The sequence below is a fragment of the Nipponia nippon genome, unplaced genomic scaffold, assembly GCF_047370975.1.
Source record: "Nipponia nippon isolate SJK-2023a ecotype South Korea unplaced genomic scaffold, ASM4737097v1 scaffold_6, whole genome shotgun sequence".
In the NCBI taxonomy this organism is placed as follows: domain Eukaryota; kingdom Metazoa; phylum Chordata; class Aves; order Pelecaniformes; family Threskiornithidae; genus Nipponia; species Nipponia nippon.
Window position 1 is genome coordinate 8,150,732 of NW_028262380.1, and position 16,048 is coordinate 8,166,779.

The following is a 16,048-nucleotide window of genomic DNA, read 5'->3' on the forward strand; positions in this document are numbered from 1 at the left end:
TGTTTTAGTTGTTGCTAAGTAGTGCTTACACCAGTCAAGGACTTTTCAGCTTCCCATGCTCTGCATGGCGTACAAGAAGCTGGGAGGGGGCACAGCCAGGGGGCCTGACCCAGATTGGCCACAGGGCTATTCCACACCATATGACGTCATGCTCAGTATATAACTGGGGCGAGTTGGCTGGAGGGGAAGGGATTGCTGCTCGGGAACAGGCTGGGCATCAGTCAGGGGGTGGTGAGCAATTGTGTCGTATATCACTTGCTTTGTACATTATTATTGTATTATATTATTATTATTATTATTGCTACCACTACTACTATCATTCTATTTTATTTTACTTCAATTATTAAACTGTTCTTATCTCAACCCAGGAGTTGTCTGACTTTCACCCTTCCAATTCTCTCCCCCACCCCACTGGGGGGGAGTGAGTGAGCGGCTGTGTGGTTCATAGTTGCTGGCTGGGGTTAAGCCACGACACTGTAAAGAAGCTGTAAACATTTAAAGAACTCTCAAATATTTTTGGCATTCATCATAAATATTTGTATTATATTTATGTTTGAGTACCTGACAGTGAAGCAGAGACAGCTAGCTGTTTGCCAAAAAGTTTTCCTCATTTAGAAGCATATTTGATATTAACTGTTTTTAGAAATGTGGGTGTTTGAGGGGCAAAGATATACTTTATTTTACAAATTAGGCTTTATGAAAGCTAAATCCTGCACAGCCTCAAATTATGAGCCCTATTGAGCAGAAATACTTTGCTTAAATACTTTGTTCTGATATCCCTGTTCTTCCCGTATTACCCGAGATTGAAGGATCTGAATGCACTAAAATACTTCAGATGGGATGGTGACAGGACAGGGATATAGCGTGAACAACAAAATACAACGCAGCATTGGTGCCCTGGTTCCAGACTTGACAGGACGTGCTACCTGGCCTCTTCAAACTGGGTATTCGTATCACAAAGAGCTTATTTCTATGAGATTCGGAATATGTTAAACACATGGTTATGGGATCCTGATGCTTTCTAAGGGGGACTGGGGATCAAGTGTGAAGTTTTGTCGCTTGATTCCAATGTCTGGCTTTAAGCTCTGTTGAATAACACGTAAGCATTTTCTTTTCATTCAGAAGTTTTGAGATTTTTTTTTTTTTTCCTTTTCTTTCTGAAGTGCCCTTTCCATGGAAAGATAATTCCTCGGGATGAATCTGGGGTTCCTGTTAATGCAGAGGACAGAGCCAGAGAAGAAAAGATGCGGTTTGAAAAGCAAGCGGCTCAGCCAGGTTTGTGCCTGCATAGCATCTTAAAAAAAAAAAAAAATATTAGGCAGAGGTGGGAGATAAGCTTTAAATGTAAGTGTAATATCTTTTATATGTGTTTGTATATATATTGTATACAATGTTTACAATATCTACAATATATATTTACAATCAAGACAATAATTGTTTATATTGTACGTACATTGTATCTAGATATTGTATATATTGTATCTACAACATATTGTATCTACTTTGTGTATATATACATAGTGTATATTATATCTATATATAGATACAGTGTAGATACAAGTTGGACAACAATCTCAGTGTACAGTTGGACAACAAATGAGACAGGCTATATGGAGGAAGAGAGCTGATCCTTTTGTTGCTAAGGGCACAGGTTGAGATCCACAGAACTGGATCATATTTCTGTTTTGCTCCTAACCCCATTCTCTCCTTGAAATTCCTGTTCATTTTAATTTGCAGATCATTTGCAGTGATTCTTGCTTATGTAGTAAATATGGATGCGTGTGTACACAGAATAAGGTTAACGTTGTGTTTGTTCTTCATTTCTAATAGTTATCATAATGTTCCTAACACTTCTCAGACAGGCGAATTATAGCCTTTATCTTAAGCAACATGTTTATTAAGGACAATTAAACATATTTCCTGGGAAATGCTCGACAGTAACTGTTCCAATGCTTCTGAAAAGAAGTCGTCTAATCTTGCTGGTCCCTAACAGTTGTGGTTTATGTAACGTAATGATAATATTACTAGGATCACTGTTTTACCACAAATATTGGCAGAGTGGGTTTTTTTGTCACAATGAGGGAACTTGTTTTTCCTGTATCTATCATATTCTCTGTTTCCTATATCTACTCATTTACTACTTGTGTTTTAGAAGGAGAATTCTTGGCCTTGTGCTGTGCATCTGTGCAGCATTGCTAGAAAATACTCTGAACTAGGGAAGCCCTCACCTTGCGCTTTCCTTTATTGGCATTATAACGAGTCTGGATGTTCTAATAGGCATGATGTTTGTGAGGGGCTTGAGGAAGGGAGCAAGCAGACCCGTGCTGTTTAATTGTTTACAGTTTACTGTGCAATACTCTGGATTTTGGTTTTAAACAATGGGGATGGACAACAAAACTAATGGCCTTTTCTTTGCATCCTGGCTGCTGCTTTTAGGTGTGGAATACTCTGGAGGGAAGGCTCATCCTTCCCCAAGATTATTTGGGCATTTTTAGCCGGGATAAAGCTCTGGACTGCTAGGTAAAGAATGCAGGCAATGAGAAAGACAGCAAGCAATGAATACACAGGCAGGAAGACTTCCAAGGGGAATAAGAGACTTTTTTGCAAGAGTACAACTAAGCCTCATCAGTAACGGAGAGAAGGTAGATTTTCATAGAGCGCCGGGGGGACGGCAACCAGGAACCTCTTGGAAGCTGATGGACTGCAAAGCAAGATGGGAGAGAGGGATCTATCCAGCAAAGACATAGTGTGTAATTGGAGGGGACAGATTTGTTTTCAGAGCTTTTATTTAATCTGCCTTCCTCCAGCAGGTGTTAGTTTTCTCTGTTTTAAGTTATTTATTCTAGGTGAGTAGCCTGCATTCTAATTAAACTTACCCATAGGCTTTATCATTTTGATATCTTGTAGTATATTCTCTTTAAGGAGTTAGTTCCCTCTTAAGCTCTGACTCAGTATTTCACCAGTTTCACAGTCATATATGTTATTAACGAGGCTACTGAACCTTCCACAAAACCCCTTGAGAGCATAAAGAACAGTTGTTGACCTGTTATCCAAAAAGGTCTGTGTCCAATGCATTTAAACATACAACTGACCCGCCCACTTCCCTTTAATACATATTTGGCCATCTCTGAATGCCTGTGCTTGGCAATTACCAGCACCACGCGAATGCAGCAGTTACTGAACACCTTCTGGTGTCTGCCTGTGTCAAAGTGCTACGTTTGCAGGCAGTTTCCATCCTTGTCCAGGTGGAGCGAAGTCCTCTGAACTGGCATCCAGCCAACGGCGTGGGCACAGCCGGGCTGTCACAGCGAAACCAGGCCAGGGGTGCAGATGTTGTGCCAAAAAGGAAAGTTCCCAGCTTAGTTAAGGCAAACTAAAACTAGCAAATTAAACTAGTAGGTGTTCTTGAGAGACTAGTTTCAAACTAGAAACTAATACTCTGGTATAAAAATCACTTTCACTGAAAAATATTGATTTTTTTTTTTTTTTTCTGTGAAATTGCCATTGCTGGAGGCTAGCTATAGTATTTATTTTTATTACAGTGTCAGCACGGTGTTGTTAGAGGCTTCTCACCTCTGGCCCACAAGGATGTGGATGTTAGTCCCAAACCAGTGTTGACATTGCGGCGTTGCATTATTGAGTGCCGTTGTTAGGCTGAGTTGTCATACAAAGGTCCATCCCGTCTGGCTGGGGAGATGCTGAGCAAGCGATGGCACTTAATTTATTGGACAAAACCTTACAGGTTTCTAAAGCCATATGTATACCAGATGTCACTAAGTACTTTTATCCACTGCTTTTTGTTGCTTTCTTTTTTTTCTATGATTCTATGGTTTTTATATTAGTTTTATAATATTTTCATAAACCTTTTAAAATGGTCTTTAGTTTGTTTATTTGGGGCTTGTGGTTTGGGGGGGTGTTTGGTTGGTTTCTGTTGGGGTTTGGGGTTTTTTTGCAAAGGACTTGAAGCAAGTCTGAGCAGTGCTGCTATGGAAAATATACAAATAGGGACCCACCCTGTGCAGTAAGTGCTTTGGTCTCAGGATTGACAGCATCATTTGCTAATGATGACAGTTTGAAAAGGGCCAAACATTAAAATCTGGGCATCAGTTGCGTGGTTCAATTGCACCAAAATTCTTCCTACTTCTTTTTCATATTGGACGGTAGGTTTATTTTCATCCTCGTGCGGTCGAAGGGGAAAACAATTATGTAAAAGTAGTACAGTTCATGTGATAATGACTATGTTTTGACAACACTGTCGTCGTCGTTATGGAGCATTTTTTAACTTAGTATAAAATGTTAACCTCTAGCTAATGTCCACAAAACGGTGCTTTGGGCTCTTTGGTCCTGAAACAATGAATCAGGTGGGATTACGCTGACCTGCTAATCTGCAGTGTTCATCCTTTTCCAATAGTTCGCACACAGGAGCAAATTAAGTGCCTATTTTTTGTGTCAGCCCTGAAGAGTATCTGGTTTTTCAGCCCTTAGTGACTTGTTAACAAACAGGTATCAGGACAGGCTGGTGAAGGCAGGCCGCTGGCCAGTCAGATGTGAAATAGCATCTCTTTACTAACTACAGTATTGATTCCCGCCTACCCTTGCAAACTGTGTAATTTTCTTTTCCCTGCTGCTAAACTCAGTAACAATGTATGAAGAGCTTTAGGGGCCCATCAATGCTCAAAAAGGCTGCTCTTCCCTGGCATTCTATTGATTTTTCTCAAAGGCTTTTAAATTGCTCCTTCATTTTACTCAAATGCTCATTTCATCTCTACTGGATGCCGGCATTTTTTCGTTGTGTTTAAACAATTGCTCTATTCACTGGGTTCCTAAACTGTGACGCCTTCTTATTACTGGGAGATAAACTGTTTAGACAGTTTTCCTTAATCTTGGATTAATCGTTCCTGTATCTGAATTGTGCTGTTCTGTATTCCTTCACTTAAAAAAAAAAATAAAGTCTGTGAGGTCTTATGATCTATCAAGTGTATGTGTTCTATTTTCTCCCTCTATACTTCTCCTGCTCAGTTCTTGCACGGCTTCATTTTCCTCATGCTTTTTGGTGTGTTGGATTTTAATCAGTCCTTGCTTTTCACGTATCATAGTAGGTTAGATCTAACCTTTCCTTGGAAAATTGCTCTGGTATTCCTAAACACCATGTTCTTAAGTGGGGACATTGCCTCTGACCTTTCTGAAATGTTATTGCCACTATTTGTCACACTCAGTGACCATCTTGGTATATAAGTGAAATTGTATAGTCGTTTAGGACTGTTTATTTTTCTGTATCTACATCAATGTTAAATAAGGGTAGTAGAGATATGGTGTTAAAATTTCTGCAGGCAAGAAAGGCTGACTGACATATGGGAAACCGTATGACAAATGAGTGGCAACTACTGGTTGTTAAATTAGAGAATTCTGACATTTATGCTGAGTTTGGGCCATGTTACCCTTGAAGTGGTACTTGCTACGTTTTTTTCCAACGCGTATGCTCAAAATCTTTATAATGCAATGCCATTTTTCTAAATTTCCACTTGAAGATATCCATCCTCTAGCCACATTTTTACTTTCTGCTTCGTACTGTGTGATCTTGCTCTGATATGCAAGACTCTGCGCTGAAGGTGAACGACCACTGCTTCCCCAAGGAGTTTGCAGTCAAAATTGTTCCTGCTTTTTCCCATGGTGGCACCTGTGATCAGAATCCATTTACAGTGTATGGTTGGATTCTGAAGCATTAAGGTTTTGATAAAACCGTAAAGCAAGTTTTTAAAGAGATAAATTAATTCTTGTGTGATTGTCAAGAAGAGAAACTTGATTTAGGTAATGAAACTGAGGAAGTGTGAGATACTTAAAAAGTAGTCTCTTTTTCAGATGCAAAATTGGGCTCATGGCAACAGAGTCATGTTGTCCCATTCAAGAATGCTATTTAGGTGTCGGATACCGGTTCACGTTTTGAACCAAATAAGCTGCTTTGATGCAGCGAAGTTACAATGTTGTCACCCCCACTCTGCTCAAAAGTTGACGTATTCCACTTTTTTACGTCTATTTTTAAGCTCATTCAGAATTTATTTCTGGAGAGAAGTTCCTCAGCTACACTGTTGGCATTTCGTTCAATTTCTAAATAATAACCACTGCGTTTGTCACCTCTCCTACGTGGAATAGTTTCCTTGGAATTCTGCTACTGTGCTACTGTGAAAACTTGACTTAAGTCTTCCTAGAGAACAGTTTTATCTACAGCAGCTAATAATAGATACTAATCCCAGACTGGCAGGGCTTTTTCATCAAGATCTGTCATTTTGGCTAACTGCTTTATCCTCCCCTCCCTTTGTGTATGCAACTTACAGCGCAGTGACTCTGCCCTCGCCCGGCGGTGACAAGAACCTGTACCTTAGGGGACTGCAAATTCTACCCGGGTTCAGAGTTTCAAAGCGCATGCTTTTTCTTTTAAACAGAGTGGCGAGATCCAGAATTCATGAGAGAAGTTGAAGCAGCTACCGGAATGGATCTTGGTTCCTCTAAAAATAATGGAAAAGGAGGGAAAAAGAAAGGGAAGAAGAAAAAATATCCAAATCTGACAGACCTGAAGCAGCAGGCTAATACTTCTCGTTCCCGGCTTGAGAAGAAAGTCTTCAATAAGTAAGATGCTTACCTTCTCTAAAGCCTGTTAAATTGCTGTTTCCCTCTGTTTCAACAGTGCTTTCTGTTTCTACATTAACGTGCACTTACTAAACAACTTTCTTCACTAACTGCAGAGCAGAAGTGCCTTCCATATCTCTGGAGGGTAAAGAGTAGCAGGTACTGATGACCCAGGTTATTCCTTTGAGAATTATTTTCAGCTAATTTACAAAATATCCCTATGAAATTTTTTTTTTTATCCTTTTCAATTTTTTTTTTTTTACTCCTTTAATTGCTGTAGTGGCTTCTCTGGATGATCATTTATTAATCAGATGGATGGTACTTTATGTGTGCAAATAGTGCTGGACCTGGAAAGAAGATGATGTGTTCAGAGTGACACAGCTTACAGCATCAGGCACACTGTAGTAGTGTAGATGGAGTGAAAACAAAGTTTTTCCTTTTGAAAGCCTAAGATGGGCTGCCCTGAGCAGAACTTCAATTAATAAAAGGATCTGTCAAAAAAACCCTTAGCTTTTGGCATGTAGCAGTGTCTTGGCAGTTGCCCTCAAGCCTCTGGTGTATGCTCAGAGACCTTCCCAAGCCTTTGGCTGCTGCCTGGGCTTCCTGTGTATCTTCCCGCACTCTTGGGGATACTAAATTGCGAGCTGGGCCTGATGCAGTGCCTTCCAGTCCAGTACGTACCATGGTGATCCTTTCCTGTGTATTTTTCAGTGACGCACTGCCATTGCATTTTTCTCCTTTTATACTGAGAATGCATTCAACTGGTTCAGAAAAATATTTGGATCCTTGTGTTGTGGTCCTTCTTCACTTAACCCCTGCTGCCTTTTGTAAATATCAAGGACTGGAACCTGCCGCGGGTCTCTTTTCAGTGTAAGAGTTTGGAGATGATTATTCCCTGTACCAGACACGTGGACACAGTATTCTTCCCGCGATGGTGCTGTTTCTATACGTCTCCCTTTCCTCCCAGCACATGTGCAAGCAGTAGCTCTTAGCCTACATTTAGCTGGAGAGGAAACTTTGGATGGCATTGGCATTCAGACATTTCAAACAAAGGTGTGTCTGTGACTTATGTAGACATGTGAGTTAACTTTAAAGCAGGCATGCTAGCTCAGATGGAAGTGGCAGCCTACCAACCCACCAAGCTGAACGGGTTTGAGAACGTATAGTAGCTTCATACGTCCACTCTGTTACGCCGTTTCTGATACTAATCTTGGTTAGATGTGGCTGCAACATAAATTTGCCTAAGCATGCTCTGGTCTTTATCAAATGGGAAGCAGCTGCAGCTATTTAAAGAGCTTCACATGTCAAAAATGAGGTAGTCAAGGGAAAGTGAAAAGTCTAAAGTTGTCAAATCAAAAAAAGCAAAATTATTATTATTATTATAAAATCATCAGTGCTGGGTTATTCCCTAAACATACTGGCTGAGTTGAACAGCATCCAAGGCACAATATTTGTTTAAACTCTCTTTTCCCTTTTCTGATGTAATGGTTATAATAACAAAGCCAAATCCACATTGCTTTTAGTTACAGAAATAGCACGTTTTCTGTGAAATTCTCATGTTACCTGATCTTAGTTAAAAGTCAGAGACATAAAGTTCTAATGATCAGAATTTCATATCAGCTTTAACAAAATAAATTCAAAAAGCTGGTTTTGGTTTACTATGGTTTGTGCTAATGATTTTGAGTGTGTGTTAGTGCCAGGCATAGGGAATCAAACCTGTCATGTTTTAATAGGTTTCATGCTTTGCAGCACTAAACAAGATGATAACCTTGGCTCCTTATAACAACCCCAAATTACTTGAAATGTATAGGTGATAAACCCAGGCTCTAGTCTGCCAATAAAGTTAAGTGAAATTGCACACAGATCATCAAAGTGGGATCTCATTTCATTTACAGTATCGCACAATCCAGTGGTGCTAATGTAAAACCTACATGACATGAAAGTGTCAAGGCCACCCTGCGCTGCTAAAGGCTCACTTTTCTCCTACCAATTAGGCAATATTTGAAGTGCAAAGCCATGACCACATTTTCCTTACTCTGGTAACTTTATTGGCAGAATTTTGTTAAAAGTATACCTCTTTCAAGGTGTTTTTTCAGAATGTTGGTTTTCATTACAGTTGCTGCTGAGAAAATCTTTAATCCCACCATTTAGAAGCGTTATTTAAGAAGTATCCTCTGTTTTCAGATGTTTCAAAATGGCTTTTGAAATGAAGCTGTTACAGAGAGCAGTTAGCTATAACAGAAGTCAGCTTGCCTCTCAGAGATAACCACAGGAGCAGAGCTGGAACAGTGGATAGGGCCTGATCCTGAAAAAGGCTGGTGCACACTGCCAGGTGGACGTCTTGTCTTCGTTTTACTGCGCAGCCTGCAGCATCCTCAGAAGCGATGAAGGCAGACGGTGACAACGTAGAGTCTAACAGCACTAGACTTGAAACCATCCACTTTGTGTGATGGAACTTGCCGGCTGCATTTCTGATGTAGAAATCAAAGGAGACATCAATCAATGCTGTATTCTTAAACGGGACATGGTCCCTCCAACCAAGGCCTGAGCTGGTATACCTCCCATGGTGGCAGGGCATCCAGGTCCCTACAGAGAGGCGTTAGGAGATAACTTCCTTCTTCATAAACAGAGGCAGGGTGACATCTGTACACACCTGCAAATATCAGCCTCAGCTTTCTGAGCTTTTGTGCTAGAGGCACCCAAAGTAACCAATAAACATGGGAACTCTAGAATCCAGTGAAGAACCAGATGCAAGGCAAGATGCACTCAGCTGTGCACAACAGTTACCATAAGTTCCTGAGGGGGCAGATGTACGCAACAGAGCATTCTCTTGACTTCTGCTATTGCCTTTCTTCTGCTTTCTTACCCCTCTGGAATCGTGAACCCAGTCCTCTGCCTTACCAGTTAAAGGATATACAGGCCTGCTCTCTTTATGCCTTTTATGGGAATCTCCTACTCCTATTCATACTGTCTAGGCAGCATTTTCCTCACCCTCAAAATCTCCTCTGCGTGATCTTCACTCAAAAGTTTGTGGAGGGAAGAAAAATGCAGGTGTCTTCACTCAGCCAGTTTAAAAGCACAGCAGTCGCTCCCAAAAGAGGAGAAATCTCTGGGCACCATCTTTACTGGGAGGGAACAGTGGCAGCAAATAAAGAGCAGCAACATGGGGGCAACCCTCATCAGATTTAGGAGAACCAGAAAGCTTAAGAGCTCCATAGTTCATTCCTTTATTTCCTTTTTGAATCTGAAGAACACTCCAGAGCCGCCTTCAAGCACAGCAGGCGCTGCAGAGGGCTTGAATGCTTGAACATCATGAGGTAGCAGAGATGCCATTCCACTTTATATAAGAATAAGATATTGGACATACTGTCCTGCCTATGCTAAACTCTAAGCACTTAGCGGTTCTGCAGCAGTAATTTAGCTCTCTGCACAGAGATACGCAACAATCTCTGGTGTGTTCCTAAACTAGTGTTGTGCTTGTGGATTAAATAGTTGCTGCTCAGGAATGGGGATGCTACTGGTGTGAGCAAGAGAGTCTTACTCTGCCCACAGCTGATGAAACGGGGTTTTAGTAACCTGTGAAAGGGAAGTTGCTAAATGAGTTATAGTCGCATGAATTGAAGAGCAAGCCGTTCCCTCACAAAAACGTTCTAGATTCTGCAGGTTGGATTTCATAGGGGTTTCTAAGGGTTAGTTTTTTTAGATCCTGTTATAGATACTTCTAGTTATTTTTTCCCCGAGAGCAGTTAGGTGCTTTTGAAAATCAAACTTGGTATGTGTGACTATCAGAAATAATGCTAGGAGGGTGGAATGCACAGCCGTTAAACTGAAAGACTTTAATTTGTTTACTCCTGTTAATAAAATCATTGCTGAATTAAACTATTTGTATTGCCGCAGCTAATTTAGTTAACAAGACAAATTTGTTCAGCCTCATCAGTGCAGTGTTCAGAAGCCTGGTAGTGATTAATCATAGTTCATTTTTTCCCCCAACATTCATAAACATTCGCTGAGATTGTGCAGAATCAACATAACGGTTTTTATTATTTTTTTGTTTCTCTTTCAGAGGTGCTATGAAACGGGTGGTGAAAGCAATGAACCGAGTGGACCAAAGAAAGCATGAGAAGTTTGCCAACCAGTTTAACTATGCACTGAATTAAATTGTTAATCTTCTTTGCCCTTCATTTTATTACAAGAGTGCAACTGCACAAAACCTTTATCGCAAATCTTTATATTTACACTAAAATATTGTGCTACGTGCATTTTTACTGGGGTAATTTTTTAAATTATTTTCAACTTTAACTTATTTGATAATGAACGTTAATTTTGGCAAAGATGTGGTGGTATAGAATGGAATACATTTAACAAGTTGATAATTATTTGAAACGTAAATTAAATAGAGCATGCTTTATGACTTGTACATACTCTGGGTAAAATGTTCAGGTTTGGGTTTTTTTTTTTCCTTCCTAAGGGACTCGTGTGATTTTTACCTCCTTTGCCAACATGTGTTGTAATTTGCCTCCACTTTCATGCCTTCAGAAAAAAGATGCCTTTAGAAACAATTAGATTTCTAGCAGAAATGGCAACACACAGTATTTGCTCAGCCTGCTGTTCTAGAAAGTTCTCGAGCAGCACTGTGGCTGCTGCAGTACCTCTAAAGACCTCTTGTGTACACTCTAAAAAAAAAAAAAATCCAAATCAACTGATGCCTTCAGATAACGAATGGAGCAGAGTTTGATTTCAGCAAACTGAAATCCAGGAACTAATTCAAATTTGGTAGCTGTAGTGGTGGAGAAGCTGAACTGGCAAAGGTCGTTCTGGTCTGCTTCTTGTCTTCCCAGGGTGGTATCCCAGTATCTTTCAGAACTACACGTGGAAAGCACGTTGTGAAAGTTTGTAGAGATACTCAGAGTGTGCTGCAGTTTAACTGATACCAAAAAGCTCCAGTACACAGTGAAAGTATGAGGTTTTAAAAATCATTCAAGTGGCATACTGTACTAGTGAACTGCCTGGCTTGGATCACCTAAAATCACATCAGTCTCAAGCCTGAGAGTGCATCTAAGGATCCAGGTATAAACACAAGCATCTGGACTCTTCTCGCTCCAGAATGTGAACAGACATACTGAGATCAAGCAGCTGGATCCAACGTGGTTTGCTGTTACTGGCTGGGTACTTAACCAGATCTCCCAAACCTGCTTTGCTGGCTATAGTCATGTCTTAAGCAGAGTGAACCAGGCATTGGCCAGCTGTGCTCTCGCCAGGTTTCGTACAGCTTTATGGGTGAAGGAAATCCAGAGTATCAAGGAGGAGAGAGCGTTTGAGAATCAATTTCAAAGTGAACTGCAGAAGTCTTCAATAAAATACAAATTAGAATGGATTCTGTGCAGCACTGGCTTAGTCACTCACCTGTTGGAGGTGTTTCCTCATGCATCAAGAGACTATAAGAATTAAAAAGAGAAAATTTAAACTCCTCAATGTAGCTCCTGACCACCTCAGACAAAAGCTAATTTACAGTTCTGCCAAATACCTTTTGACTTGCACAAGTACTGCTTAGAAAGCAATTAGTGCTGAATCTTGATAGTTTATCTAGCAAGAGCTCTGCAGTTTGGAAGACATTTTCCCCTTCAATGCAGGTATTTAGAAGATGTACTTCTAAACTACCAGAAATAAAATAATAAATAGCCAACTGAAAGCTAGAATTTAAATATTTATCCACTGCACTGGAAAGCAAAGCCACTTCTACTGTCAGTCTAGCTAGCATGGCAGTGAAGGCTTCAGGTGAAAATATAGACAAGGGCAAACCAAGTTCATCACCAGGTCAGTTGAATCAACTGCTAAACTGATTTTATTTCTCATTAAGGATAAAAACACACACACACACACACACAAAAACACCTGCAGATTTGACTGTAATCTAGATCACTGGATGCTGGGATCCCAGAACAGTCGAAATGAAACTGTTTGATCTTGGAGATTAACATTCAGAAAAGCCATAAAGGTCATTGTGCCACTCTTCCAGAGATTCTTGAGCCTGCACAGACTGAAGGTGTTCATTTATAAGACATGTTTTCTCTCCTCCCTGCAAGAAGAGTGGAGAATTGATATTGTGCAGTGGCACTTAACCCTTCTTTGCTGTGGACGTGAGATGTCAGCACTAGAAAATCTCCAGCAAACAGTAGGTACACTTTACCCCATGGGGTTCCTATTTTGGGCCTTTAGGAAAATAAAGCCCAAAGACTGAGACTGGAAAGGGAAATGGTAGAAATCTGTGAGGAAAAAAGTGTACTTAGTAAGTAATGCTCCGTTGTGATGCTACTCAGAGTCACATCAGTTCTAGAATTATCAACTGAAACCTCCTACCTGGACCTGAGTGTCCGATTCACCAGGTAAACCTGACCCCATCGTGTGATCTGGGTGCTCTCCCCCTTTCTTTATTAAAAGCACACGTGTGTGCAAAAAGGTGTTTTCCTAGCGTGTCTCTCGTGCAATAAGACAATGTGCAGAATTAAGGTTTCCAACAAGTGGCTTGGAGCTGGCTGACTCAGACACAGGAGCACGGACTTCGGGCCAGGTTAGTGACGGCCTTTTTTAAGCTCTTCTACTTTTCTTTTTGCTGGTTTTGTTGCAAGAACTTTCTTTGTCAGGTGGGGAATATACCCAGTTGGATATGCGTTTTTTTTCTTCCTCTTTTTCACTTGAAGCAAGAAAGACCATTGACTTCTCATAGGAGAATGTGTTAAACGCACATCCTCTATAGCGCTGCCTTGATGCTAGCCTGGCCCCTTGCCAGCGTGCATCCTCCCCTCGCCCGGGTTTTGAGAAACCCCTGCTTCCCCTCCCGTGTTAGTTATTGCCTCGTTTAATCAAATGAATTCTCTACAAGGGCAACGCGGCATAAATACACACAACAGGTCCTGAGCTTTGCCACTTCAGCGCTCTTATTAGACCCGGTAAGACACAAGTCAGAGGATTTTAGGAGCTTTCTCCTTTTCCTGGGTTTATCTGTAGCTCTTCTGGAGGATAATTTTTAGAAAGGCATCTATGTCCAAAGATCCAGCATACCTTCATTAAATAGAAATCCTTTTAAGTTCAAAATAAATTCATCTACTTTCTAGATACATTTAGTGTGATACTTTACTTACAGCAACTTAGAAATTTGCGGTCTCTGAGCTCACCGGCTCTTCAAGGATCTTAGTTGCTAAACTGCCTGTGTGACATTTCTACTGGAACTTTTTTAATTCCTGTCCTCGGGGCTTCTGAAAAAAAAAAAAAAAAAAAAAAAAAGAAGTATCATTCACAAAATCTCTGCTGTGTGTTTTTGTCTTTATAACTCTCCTGAATGCCTTTGCAGTTGTACTCTAACCTACTTGTACTTACTGGGGATACTGCATATGATTTCCAGCTACCGAAACACCTTGCGTGATTTGGCCCTTAGGGTGTTGTTAAGGTGAATAGTTGTCATCCAGGTTGAATACTCTGTACCTCTAAAAGGAGACGGTAACTCTGAGCTGAAATGAGCTGTGCTGATGCATCTAAGTCATCCTTTTAGAACTAGTGCTGTTTCAGTGGTAGAACAGGAGCTGAAAACAAAGACTTCTCCATGGTTATTCTGACGTGAGCGCACGGTTGCATCTGGGAAGTAAAAGCCTGGAAGGAAAAGACTGCACCGCGTATGAATTTAGTGCTGTTTAAGGCTGGAATGAAGGGTCCGGCCCTCTAATACAAAGCACTTAGTGACATAAGTGAGCTTGGTATGGAGTTTGTGAGCTGGGCTTCTGAATAAAATCAATCCTCCAGCACATCCCCTGTGAAGTTACTGAGGCAGGATGGTGGGCCCGTACTCACCTTGTGCTTGATACCTTGCGATTTCGTTTTCTCTAAACTTACTCGAGGCTTGGCTTTAGCAACCCAGGTCTGGCTGAAGATCTCTATTAGAAAACTGTAACCCTTAAAAGCTCCTAGAATTTATGTTTAAAAGATTTGTTTGGTTTGTTTTTTTTTTTTCTTTTTTGGAAGTAGGACAGAGACGGGACTTGTAAACGGTTCTGCATGGACAATGCATCGTGCCATGTAAAACAGTTGGCAGGTTGGGGAGGGCATCAGTGAGTTCAAAGTGGACATTATTGAAAAAAACATCTTTCTTTTGTGGAAAACAAAAAATAAACCTGTTTCACTTAAAGTGCCTGTGGAAACGGACGATAAGGATGTTCCTAATTGTAAGGAGCTACTAGCCAGAAGCAAGAAGAAGAATTGAATCTCAGGAACCCAGCCAGCGAAAACTCAGTTCAGCGTGTATCAAAATGGTTTAGCAGAGATAGCCATCTGGTGGTCTCTAACACTCGTGCAAATACCTGGCTGTTTGTGCGGCTGTGTTTGTAGCTCATCCACTGCGGTTAAACACGTTCATGGTTTTAATCAGGGAGGTGATGTGAATGCACCTGTAGGTTATGCATCAGAAAAGGTAAGGACATCTGGATGTTACAGCAGGACTTAAGTGATGAAAATTGGTCATTTAGAACCGCGCCTTTTGAAACGCTGCTACCATACAGGAAAAGTTCATGCCTTTACTGGATAGTCTGACCATGGATAGTAGCAAATAGGCCTAGGAAGGGATCTTCGGCAAACTGGCTCAAGAAAGGTCTAGGTGCCCAAGTCCAAAACTGCAGCCCGAGAAGTGCTTACGTTTCATAGAATCGTAGAATGCTTAGGGATGGAAGGGACCTTTAAAGGCCCTCTAGTCCATCCCCCCTGCAATGGGCAGGCACATCTACAACTAAGTCAGGTTTCCTGGGCCCCTAAGGGTCTGCACGTGCCGTGAGCTGCCCTGGCCTTCCCACCTAGACCAGAGCTCTTGCTTGAGCCTAATGAGACTCAGGGAAAGAACTGTACGAGCACTTGAGAAGGCTTGATCTGGCATGGATTTTCACACCTTGCCTAACACCCACCAAACCCTACCTTTAACAAAAATCACGCTTTTTAAGTAGGCAGTGGCAATCGTGGTGCACGTAATAGCTATAATGCTGGAGCACACGTTCAGGCGAGGTGGAGTGCCAGGTCCCTTCTCAGCCTAAGAGGTGACAGTCCCATGTCCTGTCGCAGGAGATAGCCCAAGCCACAGGCAACTTAAATGCAAGGGAGCTGGAAGGAGACCGTTCACATTATCCGTTCTCCTGTGGGAACTAAAACTGAACCACAGTGGAGCTAAAAATGCTTCATGTAGGAGACTAGACAGAAGGTAAAAAAGAGCCTTCCAGATTACAGTCCCCAGACCGGGGCAAGGGAGGGCTGGATCTGGATCCTCGTTCCATAGACACCCACCATTAAAAACACTGCTGGGTTTCATGGATTCAGGAAAGAGCTCCTTCATAGCAATTGTCACCAGCTAGAGGATCAGCCTTTAGGACCTCTTGGACACCAAAGCCTGAGA

At 41.3% G+C, this 16,048-nt stretch overlaps 1 protein-coding gene across 2 annotated transcripts in view; it reads left to right on the forward strand.

The window, feature by feature from the left end:
* UVSSA (UV stimulated scaffold protein A) overlaps nt 1–11,998 on the forward strand; it is a 58,496-nt gene extending 46,498 nt beyond the window's left edge. Inside the window, exons 11-13 of one of the 2 annotated variants that reach the window (XM_087736984.1) lie at nt 1,164–1,275; nt 6,441–6,624; nt 10,688–11,998. In XM_087736984.1, coding sequence (XP_087593110.1) covers nt 1,164–1,275; nt 6,441–6,624; nt 10,688–10,781 — 390 coding nt within the window. In that variant the 3' untranslated portion in view covers nt 10,782–11,998. Of the gene's footprint in view, nt 1–1,163; nt 1,276–2,436; nt 3,801–6,440; nt 6,625–10,687 lie in introns of those variants that run through there. The other variant, XM_087736985.1, reaches the window with a different exon arrangement.
* Nucleotides 11,999–16,048: the final 4,050 nt, after the last annotated feature.